Here is a 16,944-nt window from a genome sequence, read left to right on the forward strand (position 1 = left end):
GAAGCGCTAGCATAGCTTTTAAAATGCACAGCACAGGGCTGGGGTTGTGGCTCAGTGGTAGAGCATTGCCTAGCATGTATGAGGCCATGGGTTCAATTCTCAGCACCACATGAAAATAAATAAAGTCCATCAACAACTAAAAAAAAATTTTTTTAAATAAAATAAAATGCACAGCATAGAACACACTATTTATGGGCCATATGAGCAACACAGCATAAAGACAACTGAAGGACTCATGCTGAAATGTAGTCTAGTATTTGCATCTAGAAGGGAGGGAACTAGGACAGAGGACACAGCAGGAACTTAAGTTTTCATTATAACGTGCCATCTTTTATGCCTTTGTTTTTTTATGTGGTGCTAAGGATTGAACACAGTCCCTCACACATGCTAGCCAAGTGCTCTGACACTGAACTATAGCCCCAGCCCAGGCATTTTATTTTATTTTTTTAATTGCTGGAAAATTATTGTGGTGGTGAGGATCGAACCCAGCGCCCCACGCATGCCAGGGGAGCGCTGTGCCTCTAAGACACAGCCCCAGCCCCCACCCATCTTTTATTAAGGAAAAAAACTTCATGCAAAAACGATAATTATTTGATCCTTCTGTTCCCTTTGTAGGTCTGAAACTTTACTAAGGTGTTTTGAGATGGGATCTTGCTATGATTCCCAGCCTAGTCATGAGTTCGTGGTCTCAGGTGAGCCTTCTGAGAAGGGGCCTATGCTCACTTTTGTAGTTGAGAAAATTTTTTTTACTATTATTTTTTAGTTGTACTGGACGCAATATCTTTATTTTATTTATTTATTTTTATGTGGTGCTGAGGATTGAACCCAGGGCCTCGCACGTGCTAGGCAAGTGCTCTACCACTGAGCCACAATCCTAGCCCCTGTAGTTGAGAAAATTTAAATGCTATCCTAAACTCTGCTTATGCTGAGTGAAAATAGCCAATTTCAAACAGTTACATACTATATGAATCCATTTATTAGTTTTGTGCCCAGGCTAGCCTCAAACTTGGGATCCTGCTGCCTCACTCTCACAAGTTGTTGGTGTTTATAGGTATGTGCCGCCATACTTGTTAGTATGACTCCATTTACAATAACCTTTGTTTTTGGTACTGGGGATTGAACCCAGGAGTATTTTACCACCAAGCTACATCCCCAGTCCTTTATATTATGTATTTTGAGACAAAAGTCTCTCTTTGGCACTTAAGACCTTGCTAAATTGCTGAGGCCCGACTAAAAATTGTGATTCTTCTGCCCTGGTCTCCTGAGTCACTGGGATCACAGGTGTGCGCGACTGTGCACAGCAAAACCCTTGGTTTCTAAACTACCAGAAGACAACCCAAAAAGCAGGAAAACAGCCTTGAGACTACTGAACATCTTGCCTGCTACCCTTAGAACTTAGAAGGGTGGGCTGGGGTTGTGGTTCAGAGGCAGAGTGCTCCCCTAGCATGTGTGAGGCACTGGGTTCAATCCTCAGTACCACATAATAATAAAATAAAGGTATTATGTCAACCTATAATTAAAAATTAAAATGCTAAAAAAAAAAAAAAAAAAGGAATTCCAAGGGTGCAGTGCTGGGCCCCACATGTCCACCCAACAGCCTCACCCTTAATCATCCTAATCTTGTCCCCCAGGGTGTTGCAATAGTACTGTCTCTTAGGGGTAGCTCTCACAATGAGGGGTGAGAATACCACAGTCCTGGGCTTGGGCAGCCACAATCCTGCACACTGCTTCTTTTTTTGCAACCTGACATCCATGTGGGTAAAAACACCAAGCTATAGTTATTTAGTCAAAGTATAAATTTTCCTGAGCCATTGGTGAACAGTTAGCATCTGTTCCCTGTCAGCAGGGCTCAGGATGCACTGAAACCCATGGCTTCCCTCCTGACTGATAGAGGCAACAGAAGCCCAACATTCCAAACATAGAACTCTTAGCAAAGTTTAAATATGCACTCCATTTCCCAGAAACCGAACTACCCTACAAACTAGGGGAAGGCTGGTAAAGGTTTGGGAAGTCATGCCACCATGCCAACGACACACAAAGCATGTGAGTCACCGCATCATTGAAACTGTCACACTCACAGTGCTTCTGTGTGATGTGGTGTAAGAGTGGGTGCCACCGGCATTCAGCCCTCATGTGAGCTTTTTTATTTATTTATTTAATATTGCTTGTCAATGGACCTTTTAATTTATTTATAATGCAGTGCTGAGAATCAAACCCAGTGCCTCACACATGCCAGGCAAGTGCTCTACCACTGAGCTACAACCCCAGCTCCCATGGAAGCATTCATATACAAAAGCACTGTATTTGTGGTATATATCTATTCATCATCCTTTATGGAAAAGAATTACAAGAATAAGGGTGTGGGCTGGGGATGTGGCTCAAGCGGTAGCACGCATGCCAGGCTTGCGGCCCGGATATATATATATATATATATACACACACACAGAGAGAGAGAGGGAGGGAGGAAGAGAAAGAGAGAGAGAGAGATAGATAGATAGAGGCTGAGGATATGACTCAGCAGTACAGTGTACCTGAGTTCAATACCCAGTAACACTCCCGTAACACCAAAAAAAAAAAAAAAAAAAAAAAAGTAAACCCGAGAAAGAGTATGTCATCTAGGATGACACTGAGGGCACCGATTAACCAGGGGTCAGCACTTCCAGAACCAGCCTGCTCTGCCAACTTCGATGCCACCCATTGCTTGTGAATGGCTGAATGCAGTATTCTGAAGGTCCCAGCCTGAGTTACCCTACTGCCTGCTTCCCTTAAGTGACTGGTCTCGGAAGGCATGGCTCCAAAACCCACAAACCCTTGGCACAACTTAGTTAATATAACTAGGCATCTACCCAGTGTTAGGCTCCAACTGCAACCAGAAGCATAATAATAACCCAAACCAGACCTATACCAGGGCATTTACACACCATCTCTGCCCTTACCATTATTAATTAGCTCTGAGTCTGTGGGGTTCAGCCAGGGGGTCTCCAGAGTCACTCTACCCTAGAGTCTGCCCCCAATCCAAAGTTGTTCTCACACTCAAGACCACATTTCTTTGGTGCATTATCTTCATCAGAAAAAACAGGTAGATTAAAGACGATTTCTAGGATAGTGAAACTACTCTGTAGGATAAGCCCAGTGTAAACTCCGGACTTTAGGGTGATAATGATGTAGGTCATCCATCAATGGTAACAAACATATATTTCTGGTGGTAGGGAGCTGACAAGAGGACAGGCTGTGTAGGAGATGCAGGGGATAGATGGGGAAATCTCCGCACCTGCCTCTCAAATTTTCTGTGAACTCAAAACCACTCTAATAAAAGTTTACTAATTAACTTTCATTTCTCTTCCCAAGACATTTCACTCACTGACCTCAGCTTCTTTTTTCTTTGCACGAACTTTCTCCACTTCCATGAGAATCTTTTGGGATTCGTCCACATTTCCTTCAGCTCCGAGCTGCTCAGCTTTAGCCAGAAGTTTTCCTATTTCTTCATTCAACTCGTGTACTTTTTCTGCCTGAGGGGAGAAATAATCAAGTAAGCAGACACCTAAAATCAAGATTCTGAATGCAAAAGAGACAATTATTGTTGCATTCAGGCAACAATGGAAAAAAATGGAGTAGCTTAGGGCTGGAATAGTGGCTCGGTGGCATGGCACTTACCAGCACGTGCGAGGCCCTGGGTTTGATCCCAAGTACCACAAAGATAGATAGATAGATAGACAGACAGACAGACAGATAAAAAACAATGAGTAAAATAAATAAATGAAACGGCCAAGATCTATACCAAGGTACATGTACATTTTAGGCGTCCTTATTGCCACCACCCGAAGTCGAAGCATTAATCTGTTTGTGGCGTTCCAACAAAAGCAGTGGCACAGCCAGGCGCCGTGGCCACTCCTATAACCCTAGGTGCTGAGAGCCATAGCCAAGTAGGAATGACGCATGGCAATTTCTTTCTCAGCCTACCCAATGTTGCTTAGAGGGAGGACTCTCCATTGTGGAAATGGGCTTGCCTTGGACCCAGGTCATTTGCAGTGACACTGCAAGAATGTTTGAGAAAGGTGACCCTGCTCAAGGACCAGGGAGAGGATCCTGCTGGATTAGGGTGGGTCCAGGTTTAGGGTGTATCCTGCTGGGATTAGGGAGTATCCTGCTGCCTCAGGAGCCAGCTCCTTGGGTTTAGGGTGGTTCCAGGTTTAAGGTGGACTCTGATGGGAATAGGGCGTATCCTGCCGCCTCCCGCTCCTTGAGTTCCCCCAGGATTCAGAGAGTATTTTGGGATGCAGAGCCCGGTGGAGGTGTGGATTTTCCTAGAACGTGCATGTAGAGTGCCGGTGACAGTTCGGGAATAAAGAGTTGCTGTTTGAATCTACAAGGCTGTGAGGTGGCTCGGTTATTTTGTGCCCAGCTAGACTGCGGCACCTAGGTACTCTGAAGGCTGGGGCAGAAGGGTCCTAAGTTTCAGGACAATCTGGGCAACTTAGCAAGGCCCCGTCTCAAAATAAAAAAAGACTGGGGATGGGGTCATGGCTCAGTGGTAGAGTGCTAATCTAACATATGAGGCACAGGGTTTGATTCTCAGCATGACATATAAATAAATAAAGATCCATTGACAACTTAAAAAAAAAAAAACATAGGACTGAGGATGTAGTTCATTACTGGTTCAATCTCCAGGGCCACAAAAACAAAACATTTCAAAGAATCCTGTCATGTTGGTTATTTTCTGGTGTGTCTCTTTTCATGTCTTCTACCACAGTTCTGGAAGGTAATAAAATGTCTGGGTTTAAGTGCAGAAGCTTATGCTGCAAATATTAATCAATACAATTTAGCTTCAGAGGGGGCTGGGGTTGTGGCTCAAGGGTAAAGCGCTTGCCTCACAGGTATGAGGCACTGGGTTTGATCCTCAGTATCACATACAAATAAATAAAGGTTTTGTATTCATCTACAACTAAAAAATAATAATTAAAAAAAATAAATTTACCTTCAGAAACAAAATAGCACCTTTGTTCCAATTAGCGAATATATATTCTCTAAGAAATGCTTCTTCAGCACTGAGAAGGAAAACAAAGGAGACCTGGTTCCACTGAAGAGGGGACAGGAGAGGAAAGCAACTGCTCCAACACTGGGGTCAGTCACCCACAGAGCTACCTCCTTTCCCCCAGGTGGATGTGGATAGATCACAGTTTGATCATCTTCCTCGAATTTTTCTTGTTTCCGCTTTCATATGGAGATGTTTAAAAAAAAAAAAAATAAGCTGAGTGAGATGGTTGCATGCCTGTTAGTCCCAGAAATTGGGAGGCTAATGCAGGAGGATCATAAGTTTGAGGTTAGTCTGGGCAACTTGGCAAGGTCCTATATCAAAAATGAAATTTAAAGAGGGTTGGGGCTAGGCACCATAGAGCAAGCCTATAACCCCAATGACTCCAGAGGCTAAGGCAAAAGGACTGCAAATTCAAACTCAGCCTCAGCAATTTAGCGAGATTTTGTCTCAAATAAAAAATAAAAGGTTGGGGCTGGGGCTCAGAGGCAGAGTGCTTGCCTAGCATGTGTGAGGCACTGGGTTCAGACCGCAGCACCACATAAAAATAAAACAAAGATATTGTGTCCACCTGTACCTAAAAAATAAATAGAAAAAATAAATAAACAGAAAATTAAAAAGGGCTGGGGATGTGGCTCAGTGGCTAAGCAATCTGGTTCAATGTCTACTACCAAAAAAAAAATAAATAATAAAAAGGATTCATTCGGGTGTAGCTCAGTGGCAGAGTGTTGCCCAGTGTGAGCAAGGTCCTGGGCTCAATGCCTAGTGTCCTAAACAAACAAATAAGCAAAGTTAAAGAAATTATGTATAGAGGGGGGAAACAGATAAGGAAAAAAGGCAAGGCAGCAGCTCTAGGGGTGAGACCCTCTGGCATGGGCATGCTTAGTCACTCACTCATTGATGCTGAGGCACAGCGCCACCCACCAGTAATTCAATTAAAGACAGCGATCTGTACCAAGGACCCCTGGTATACCTTTGCTGAAACTTCTGCACTGATCTCCTCTTGTGTTTCTGCCAACCGTTTCTTGGCAAGCTCAGTCCTCCGATCACACTCTGCAATAAAGGACTCCAAGTGATCCATTGCCTAGCTCAGGAAAAGCAAAGAAAGATGATCAATGATGATGCATGCCATAAACTCAAGGCACCCCTTGGTGTACTAGGAATGCACTATTCAGTTAGTTTCTGAAAGCCTGTAGTTTCAGCTATAGCTAACCAATCTGTAATTCCAATAAATCAAAGGTTTTGTTAAATCAAATGAATGCTAGGAAGCACGGTGTTCTCATGTGACTTTCTTGTGCATTTTCAAAATTTGACAACATTGTCAAGAACACATCTCTCTGGGATAGAAATGGCTACATAGAAGCCAGATGCAATGGCACACGCCTGTAATCCCAGCGTCTAGAGAAGCTGAGGCAGAAGGATTGAGTTCAAAGCCAGCCTCAGCATTCAGCAAGACTCTGTCTCAAAAATAAAAAAAGGGCAGGGAATGTGGCTCAGTGGTAAAGAACCCCTAGATTCAATCCAATAAATAAATAAAGATATTACTGAGAGTTGTGAATAAATTTAGTTATTGCCTACTATCTACAGAAGGAATACCAGTTCACAAAGAAGGAAAAGAAATTCTACAAAATCTGCTTACTCTGAAAAGCATTGGTGTGAAACATGAAGAATGAATAAGCTGTCATAGGCACTAAGGTTAATTTGTTTCAGCCTGGAAAAGGCCAACATAACTACAGGTAAACACAAACAGGACATCAACTTCCAACCATCAGTCTATACTAGCAATGAAAGAGAAATATCTCCTTCATTAGTCAGCTAGCTAATGATGGCATCATGTTCAGTATGTTCAATCAAGAACATTTAGTAGGGCTGGGGATGTGGCTCAAGCAGTAGTGCGCTCGCCTGGCATGCGTGCGGCCCGGGTTTGATCCTCAGCACCACATACAAACAAAGATGTTGTGTTCGCCGAGAAAAATAAATATTAAAGCTCTCTCTCTCTCTCTCTTAAAAAAAAAAAAAAAAGATCTAAGTGAAAAAAAAAAAAAAAAGAACATTTAGTGGTGATGACAGATTTATACAAAGTAACAAATTACCAAAACAGAAAGGAAAAGGTGGGTTGGAGATGAGAAAGCAGCTGAAAGAACAACAGGTTAAGAAGTTATGATCTGGATTCCTCCTCCAAAGGCGGACAGCAGGGTGGTTATCAGAAGGTGCTCCAGAGATCAGTGTTACTTCATGACCAGAGGGACACTAGAAAGGAGTCTCTAACATTTCTCCAAATTATCACAAACAGGAATGAGGCTCCAGGAGGCTGCCAAGTCTCCCAGGGACTGAAAAGGGCAAATCATCCCCCACTCACTATGTCTGACTCCAGTTCCAACTCCGTAACTGAGAAAAATCATAGTTCCTGTTACTGGTAGTATAAACATTGTGTTCAAGTCAAACCATGAGGAAATTAAATGATTTAGTCTTTGTGTGTGCCAACACAGTTGCATGCTAATTCCCAGGAAGATGAAGAACTGGTCACCTGCACTCACCTGGGATCAAAGCTGCCAATAAGAACCTAAGATGCCCAAGGCTTGCCTAGGAAGTGCCCCTACTGTCCACTCAATGACAGCACTGTGCACCTGACAGACCCAGGGTTCTATGGGGCGTAGGGGGAATGGAGGATGGAGACCTGACAATTCTGCCAGTGCCTTCACTGAGCAAAGCAATTACTTATACCACCAGCAGAACCCAAACTGATTATGGCTTTGGATGTTTGAAAACCTAACAAATAAGTGGTAAAAACAGCATAGAAAAAGCAGACCCCAGAGAAGTCTTCTAACCCAGCATGTTCTTTAAAATGTGGCTTTCCTTAGTGCCCATCTTAGAGGTTAGTGTCATGAAACAGGAATTCTTAAAAGTACCTGGCACACCTCTTCTTCCCAAGAGTGGGGCCCATAAACTCAAGGCCTCAGAACAGTAAATATAAACTACTGGGCTGGGGATGTGGCTCAAGCGGTAGCGCGCTCGCCTGGCATGCGTGCGGCCCGGGTTCGATCCTCAGCACCACATACAAAGATGTTGTGTCTGCCGACAACTAAAAAATAAATAAATATTAAAAAAAATTCTCTCTAAAAAAAAAATTATCTCTCTCCCTTTAAAAATAAATAAATAAATAAACTACTGATAAATTCATATTTTTAGTCCTTTTGGTAGAAATATATCTACTTAATCATACCTTTAACCTCTTTTAAAAAATTTATAGCAAAAAGGACTTGTATGCAGTGTCTAAAAGAGTCTGCCTATGCCACCACTCTACCAAAGTTCCATGAATAGGACATCCTCCTCCTTTTTTTTTCTTGCCAGCAAAGCCTCAGATTACTGACAGAATCCTTGAACAGGAAATATGGGCTTCCAGCAACTACTCTGAAACAGTTTGTTAAAAAGTTGACCAAACACGATCAGTCTGTGGCATTTAAGAATTAACCTGTGAGGGCTGGGGCTATAGCTCAGTGGTAAAGCTCTTGCCTTGCATACGTGAGGCACTGGGTTCGATCCTCAGCACCACATAAAAATAGATACTGTGTATTTATCTACAACTAAATAAATACTTAAGAAAGAGAGAGAGAGAGAGAGAGAGAGAAAGAATTAATTAATTAACCTGTGAGAGCTAGGGCTGTAGCTCAATGGTAGAGCACTTGTCTCGCAGGTGTGGGACCCTGGGTTCAATCCTCAATGAAAAAAAGAAAGAGAGAGAGAGAGAAAGAGAGAAAGAGATAGAAAGAAAGAAAGGAAGAAATAAAGAAAAAAGAGAAAGAAAGAAATTGTGTCCATCTACAACTAAAAAAATTTTAACAACAACAACAAAAAAGAGAATTAACTTGTGAAAGCTGGGGATATAGCTCAGTTGGTAGAGTGCTTGCCTCAGATGCACAAGGCCGAGGGTTCAATCCCCAGCACCACAGCAAAAAAAAAAAAAAAAAAAAAAAGAAAGAAAGAAAAAGAATTAACCTGTGGGAAGCCAAGTATGATGGCCACAACTGTAATCCCAGTGACAGGGGCCGAGGCAAAGGATTACAAATTAGAGGCCACCCTGGGCAACGTACTAGGGTTCTGTCTCAAAATTAAGCGCTGGGGATACAGTACAGCGCCCTGGGGCACATCCCCCAAAGCACCCCACCCACCCACACACACAGACATACACAAGAATTAATCTACTCTGAAGTTGGTGTCACAGCACACAACTAACCCAGCTCCTCTGGAGACTGGGGCAGGCCATCAGAAGCTCAAGGCCAATGGGAAACTTGGTGAGACCCTGTGCCAAAATAAAAATAAAAAGCTGGGGTACAGCTTAGCACTTAACTAGCAGGCAAGAGGCCCTGGGTTATACACCAGCAATGCAACAAACAACACCACCACCCACAAACCCTCATCTGTTGCTTCCAGCTGCCTGCAGGGTGCATGACAGGCAGAGAAAGGCCAGTAAATGCTTATTGCCTCGCCTTTTTTTTTTTTTTTTGGTACTAGACCCTGAACCCAAAGGTGCTTTTATAAACTGAGCCACATCACCAACCTTTTTATTTTTTCATCTTGAGGCATGGCCTCACTAAGTTCCTGAGGCTGGCCTCAAACTCACAATCCTCCTGCCTCAGCCTCCAGTCACTGGAATCACTGGCATGTGCCACAGCCACCATACCTGGCCAACCTTATTTATTTATTTGTGTATGGTGCCGAGAATCAAACCCAGTGAGCCTCACACATGCTAGGCAAGGCTTTACCACTGAGCCACAATCCCAGCTCCAACCTCCGTATTTTTAAAGCTCAACTATGAATTCTCTGAATAAGCAATACATGGTCACTGAGAACATACAAAAACAAAAAAAAAAGCTTTTGGTTTTTTTGCTACTGATAACAAACTTTATTTGTGGCATCCAATTTTTAAATCTTACAAATAACCCTGCCACAAATTCTGCATGTATTATGCGCCAATCTGTGTATATATCCAATGGATTTTTTTTTTTTTAAGCAGGGATGGGGATTGGGGATAAAATTTCTAAGACAAGCCTGCCCTCAAACGTGTGATCCTCCTGTGAGCTTCCAAGCTGCTAGAAACAGAGGCAAGCACTGGTAGCACCCAGCTTCTAATCACATTCTTAGCACAGATTTGCAGAAATAAATTACAAGGTAGAAACTTTTAAATTTTTTTTGCTTTTGCCTACTATATTAGCAATCTGATAAACTTAAGCTGACTATATTAGCAACCTAATAAATCTAATAGCTTTATCTGATGTAGAAAACATAATTCTTCAGTAATCCCAACACCTTGGGAAGCTGAGGCAGAAGGCTCACAGGTTCTAGGCAAGCCTCAGCAACTCAGTAATGCCCTAAGCATTTGAGACAGAGACCCTGTCTCAAAATAAAAAATAAAAATGGCTGGGGATGTGGCTTAGTGATAAAAGTGCCTCTGGGTTCAATCCTCAGTACCCACCCACCCCCCCAAAAATAATTCTTTCCCCTTCCCTTTTCCAAGAAATTATAAGAGTGTAATGTGTATCCTTTAAAACTGCATTAAATTTTCATACTTAAGCATACAATTTCTGGTCCAACCACCAGTTTTTCAAGTTATTCTTTTCATATCACATCTATTTTCTATGATCTAAAGCTGTGTAATAAAGCTGGTTTTAACATAAGTACGTTAATCCCTCCTGTATATTTTAGTTTTCTTGACTACTTCAATGATTCAAAATGATCCAATAAATATTTTATGGGTTTTCTTCCATAGCAAGCATACCTGATGAACAATTAGAGATGACTCATCTATTTAATATTTTAAATTTATATAAAGGATTGGCAAGACCTCTAAATTATATACAATATCATATTAAACGTCAAATGCCATTTAAACCATGTATAATAAACCTCAGGCTGGGGATATAGCTCAGTTGGCAGAGTGTTTGCCTTGCATGCACAAGGCCCTGGGTTCAATCTCCAGCACCACAAAAAAAAATAAAAATAAAAAAATAAACCTCAATAATAAAGCCTTCTATAGGACAGAATCTTTTTAACCAATGTACCAAGACTCAGCACTATAGCCTGATACAATGCAACACACCTGTAGTAACAGCTACTCTGGAAGCTGAGTCAGGAGAATCACTGGACACAGAAGCTCTAGGCCAGCCTGGACAATACAGTAAAACCTTGTCTCAAAAATAAAACTTTAAGGGGCTGGGGATGTGGCTCAAGCGGTAGCGCGCTCGCCTGGCAGGCGTGCGGCCCGGGTTCAATCCTCAGCACCACATACAAACAAAGATGTTGTGTCCGCCGAAAACTAAAAAATAAATCTCTCTCTCTCTCAATCTCTCTTTAAAAAAAAAAATAAAATAAAAAAAAAATTAAACTTTAAGCCTGGCATGTGGTATAGGCCTGTAATCCCAATAGCCCAAGAGGCTGAGGCAGAAGATCGCAAGTTCAAAGACAACCTCAGCAACTTAGTGAGGCCCTAACCAACTTGGTGAGACCCTGTCTCAAAATCAGAAATAAAAAGAGCTGGGGGCTGGGTTTGTAGCTCACTGGTAGAACACTTGCCTCACATATATGAGCCACAAGGTTCAATCCTCAGCACCACATAAAAATAAAGATATCATGTCCATCTACAACTAAAAAAATATTTAAAAGGGATAGGGAGATTGGAGATTTAGATCAATTGGTAGAGTGCTTGCCTCACATGCACAAGGCCATGGGTTCAATCCTCAGTGACACACACACACACACACACACACACAAAAAGGAGCAGGCTGGGGATGTAGCTCAGTAGTAAGAGCACTGCAGGGTTCAATTTCCAGTTTACACCCTCCCGCCCCCACCAAAAGGAACAGGAGTCTTAACAGTAGCGTCAGTGTAAAAGCGTTCTTGTTGATCTGACCACAACAACTTGGTTTATTTTATTTATTTATCATTAATAGTGTATTTCTTGGGGCTGGGGTTGTGGCTCAGTGATAGAGTGCTCGCCTAGCATGCATGAGGCACTGGGTTCAATCCTCAGCACCACGTAAATGTAAAATAAAGATATTGTGTTCACCTAAAACTTAAGAATAAATATTTTTTAAAAAATAGTGTATTTCTTGGTTGTCCTGGGGACTAAACCCAGGGCCTTGAACACACTAACCAAGCACTCTAATGCTCAGCTACATCCTGATTCCTAACAAAAAAAAATGTTTAAACACACAAATCAAAATGATGGTTGCATTTAATATATTTGTTCATTAGTAAATGTCACCATTTTGGTGTCAATTATCTGTTTATTATGACTGATAAAAACGGATCCTATACATGAGTGACCCACAGAACTGAATCTGATTCCTTCCCAAGGGTTGTACCATGCTGCTTTCATGAATTATGGCAGAAAGAAATTCAACACTTTCAGATACACTGCAGATCAATGTGTATCTCACAGAATTATTTCAATAATGGAAAAAATAATACTCAAATATCTGACAAGCTACACAAATATGTCCCATATGGCTTCAAACTTCTTTAGAAAAATCTAAATTAGCTAGGTATGGGGGCACATGCCTATAATCCCAGCTATTTGGGAGACTAAAGCGGAGGATCCTAAATTCAAGGCCATATTCTACAACTTAGCAAAATTCTATCTCAAAAATCAGAAGTGGAGAGTGGAGATTGTAGCTCAGTGGTAGAGCACTCATCTAACACGTGTACCACATAAAAATAAATAAAATAAAGGTATTTTGTCCAACTTCACTAAAAGAAAGAAAAAAAAAAAAAAAGTCTGGGCACAGTGACAGTGGTGCATACCATGTAATCCCAGTGGCTCAGAAGGCAGGAGAATTGCAATTTCAAAGCCAGCCTCAGCAAAAGCAAGGTGCTAAGCAACTCAGACCCTAAATAAAATACAAAATAGGGCTGGGGACATGGCTCAGTGGTCGAGTGCCTCTGAGTTCAATCCCCAATTTGCTATCCCCACAAAAAAATCAGAAGAACTAGGGGAGTAACTCAATGGTAAAGCACCCTGGGTTCGGTCCTAGTACCTCCTACCCAAATACACTCAATCTGAACAAATCATGGATTACTGACAGCCCATAACTTGATAACATGAGAATTACACCTGTGTCCTTTTCCCAGAAGCAATGACCACAAAACAATGGTTCAACAAATCAACCTGTCAACCTGGACATGAGGGAGCTGCTGGTACTAAGCCTGGGACTCAGATCATGTTCCTCCACGGGCCATAGGGAAGGCTGGGAATGTTGTGCCAACACCAGGTATCAGAACACAGTAGCAGCAGAGTGCAAGGGCAAGAATCAGGCCATTCACTCTACCTAGCCAGGGTTCCTGAGGCATTCTGCTTCCTGCAATTACAACTTTTACAGCAATCACTAGACTTTCTGATTAACTTATTTATACATGAGAATGAAACTGACAATCTCACTTATACAAAAAGCAACTCCACTGCTGGGATGCCTGGAGGCAGATTAGAACCACTTAACTCTCCATTCTAAGAAATGTCCAATTGAGCTACTGATGCTGTTCTTATCCAAAAAATTTTACATATGAAGAAAACATACTGAAAATAATTTGTTCTAGTTTACCGACCTTCATCTTATAACAGAAAGTTTGTACCCTTTGAGTGACATCTCACCATCTGTCCCAACATAAAGGAATTTCATTCATTCATTCATTCATTCATTTTCTCGTGGGACTGGGGGGTTGAACTTAAGGGTGCTTTACCACTGCATTACAGCCACCACCACTCACCCCCGCCCGCCCCCTTTTTTCATTTTGAGACAGGGTCTCATTAAGTTGCTGAGTTGGCTGTGAACTTCTCCTGCTTGAGCCCCCTCAGTCACTGGGAGTGTTTGGGAATTTTTGGTATGTCAGTATTTTGAGTTTCTAAATAGACAGTGGTGCCTAGCTTTCTCTTTTAACTTTCTGAGATATTATTATTATTATTATTTTAATTGTAGTTGGACACAATATCTTTATTCTATTTATTTATTTGTTTGTTTTGTTTATTTATATGTGGTGCTGAGGAGTGAACCCAGGGCCTCACATGTGCTAGGTGAGCGCTCTACCACTGAGCCACAACCCCAACCCCACTTTCTGGGTTTTGTAACATTTTAAGATAACAGAAATCACATCATCAAACCTGTTATTTATCCAAATGGATAATCCAGAGTTTTCAACATTGTTTACTGAACAACCTTTGTATTCCACACTGGTGGAAAACACAAGCTTCATAATAAACCAAATTATTATACATTTCAGTTATTTTCTGTAATCTCAGTTTCTTCCATAAATGTATTTCTTTTTTAGCATTAATTTCATCAGCACTTAAAAACTGCATTGACATTTTAGTTCAATTAAAATGCTAATAAAATCTATGATCCAAAGAGATTCCTTACTAAAATAAGGACTTCAACCTATAAACCTATAGAAGTTATCAGTTTCTGAAACCCTAAGTCTCAAGACAATGGTCACCGTTTTACAACTGCTTATTCGCAAAAATTTAGCAATCTGATTATACCTAAGTATTGGCAGGGGTATATGCACTGATATTAGGGGTACAAACAAGAAGAAAATCATCTGCTAGGAATATACCCTATCTAAATCCCCATACATGCAACCAAGAAGCTATTTTAAAAATTCCTATTATTATTTGTAATAGGAAATCTAGAATCAATCCAAATGTTTATGAATAAAAACAGTTTTTAGAGCAGCAATGAAAAAATAAACCATGCCCAACAACAGAGGTAAGCAGAAATGTAATGCTGAATGGGGAAAAAAAAATTCAGATCAAGATAGGGCTTCATTCACACCAGAGTTACATTTCCAGCACTGCCCGCCTCACCTTTTTTTGCAGTACTGGGATTGAACCCAGGGCTGTTCTACCACTGAGCTATAGCCCTTTTCTTATTTTGAGACAGGTTCTCGCTAAGTTGGTCCAAGTCGGCCTTCAATTTGGGATCCTCCCGCCTCAGCCTCCCAAGTAGTTGGGGGTTTTTTTATATTTATTTTTTAGCTGTAATTGGACACAATATCTTTATTTTATTTATTTTTATTTGGTGCTGTGGATTGAACCAGGGCCTCGCATGTGCTAGGCGAACGCTCTAACACTGAGCCACAATCCCACCCCCAAGTAGTTGGTTTATAAGCATGCTTGAAACCATATTTATAAAGCTCAAAACAAACAAGAATCATAAAAATATGTAATGTTTTTGAAAGAAAATCATACATACAAAATCCTGGATAGTTAATAAGATAATAGGGGGCTGGTGATGTGGCTCAAGCGGTAATGCACTCGCCTGGCATGCTTGCAGCCCGGGTTCGATCCTCAGCACCACATACAAACAAAGATGTTGTGTCCGCCGAAAAGTAAAATAAATAAAAATATTAAAAAAAAAAAAAAAGGATAATACACAGATGTAGAATAATACTCTAGTACTCTGCTAAAGAAAAGTGATAACAAGTGCCTATTTCATTATTTTGCTTACTAATTTAGGAATACTACATTATTCTTATTCTACATTTGGTTCTTTATAGTAGGGATGAAGACCAAATAACACTTACATCCAATTCAAAGAACAGATCTCTTTCTTTACTTGCAATCTCATAATCTGCTCGGAGGGCCAAGTCGTGGATCTTGGTACATTCTCCTAAATCCATGCGCTGTGGGAAAACAAAACATTCACATATGAATATTTTGCAGAAAGTTGCAGAACATATAACAGGCCTTGAATTACTTTTTATGTTTTGGAATCAGAGATTGAACCCAGGAGTGCTTAACCATGGAGCAACATCCCCAGCCCTTTTTATATTTTATTCAGAGATAGGGTCTCACTAAATTGCTTAGAACCTTGATAAGTTGCGGAGGCTGGCTTTGAACTTACAATATTCCTATCTCAGCATTAGAGGCATGCACCACTGTGCCCAACTATGACTTGGTATTTCAACAGATAAGATAAACTATATTTTTTTGAGTACTAAAACTTGACAAGAAAATTAAGAAATCAAATACGGCTGAGAAGTTTCTTTTACCACCATGATTACGAGATACCTGGAAATGAAGCACAACAGTGTAAAGGTGCATCTCTAATTCAGATAAGTGAACTGCAATCAAGAAAACCTATCATATTAGCTCTCACCACCTTTATGCACTTACTCTTTATTTGCAGTACTGGCATTGAACACACGTCCTTGCACATGTTAGCCAAGTGCTCTACCACTGAACTACGTTCCCAGCCCTTTTTTACTTTACTTTGAGGGTCTTGGGAATACAGAGGTGTGCCACCATTCCTGGCACCACCAGTCTTATTTCTGCTGCAGGTGAAGCATTCAGTAATGAATGTTTTAAGTGGTGCAACTGGCAAGGGCCAGAACACAGTATCATCGTAACAGCTTTCTAGAATTCCTCCTTGTGATCTTGGCTACTCAAACTATTCCATGTTGGCTGAGAGAAGGCAGACCATGCAAGGAGGCTGAGCGTGGGGCTGGGGCTGTAGCTCAGTGGTAGAGTGCCTCCCTTGCATGTGTGAGGCCCTGGGTTCGATCCTCAGCACCACATAAAAATAAGTTCTGTCCAACTACAACTAAAAAAAATTTTTTTTTAAAAAACTCTATTAAAAAAAAAAAGAGGCTGAGCGTGGAGAATCCCAAGTTCCAGGCCAATATGGACAAAAGAGATATTGTCTCAAAATTTAAAAACAGGGCTGGGGATGCAGCTTAGAGGTGAAACGGATGCTTAGCATGTACAAGGTTATGAATTTGATCCCTATTATGAAGAAAATGAAATCAAAAAATAAATAAATAAAAAGGAAAAAAGATGCTCTATGCTTAAGATGAAGAAACAAGAAAGCAAAAAGGAAAGATGAATCAGAAATTGAGTTCTGGCAATTACAACACAACCTAAC

At 41.1% G+C, this 16,944-nt stretch overlaps 1 protein-coding gene across 5 annotated transcripts in view; it reads right to left on the reverse strand.

The window, feature by feature from the left end:
• Luc7l (LUC7 like) overlaps positions 1–16,944 on the reverse strand; it is a 32,530-nt gene that overhangs the window by 8,893 nt on the left and 6,693 nt on the right. For all 5 annotated transcript variants that reach the window (XM_046440920.2, XM_046440927.2, XM_046440892.2 and 2 more), the window contains 3 exons: positions 15,605–15,703; positions 6,006–6,116; positions 3,366–3,509 (listed from right to left, as the gene is read on the reverse strand). In XM_046440920.2, the coding sequence (XP_046296876.1) occupies positions 3,366–3,509; positions 6,006–6,116; positions 15,605–15,703 (354 nt within the window). The remainder of the gene's footprint in view (positions 1–3,365; positions 3,510–6,005; positions 6,117–15,604; positions 15,704–16,944) is intronic.

This window comes from Marmota monax, unplaced genomic scaffold (assembly GCF_021218885.2).
Source record: "Marmota monax isolate L192 unplaced genomic scaffold, Marmota_monax_Labrador192_F-V1.1 WCK01_AAM20220418_F8-fsc00035, whole genome shotgun sequence".
NCBI lineage: Eukaryota > Metazoa > Chordata > Mammalia > Rodentia > Sciuridae > Marmota > Marmota monax.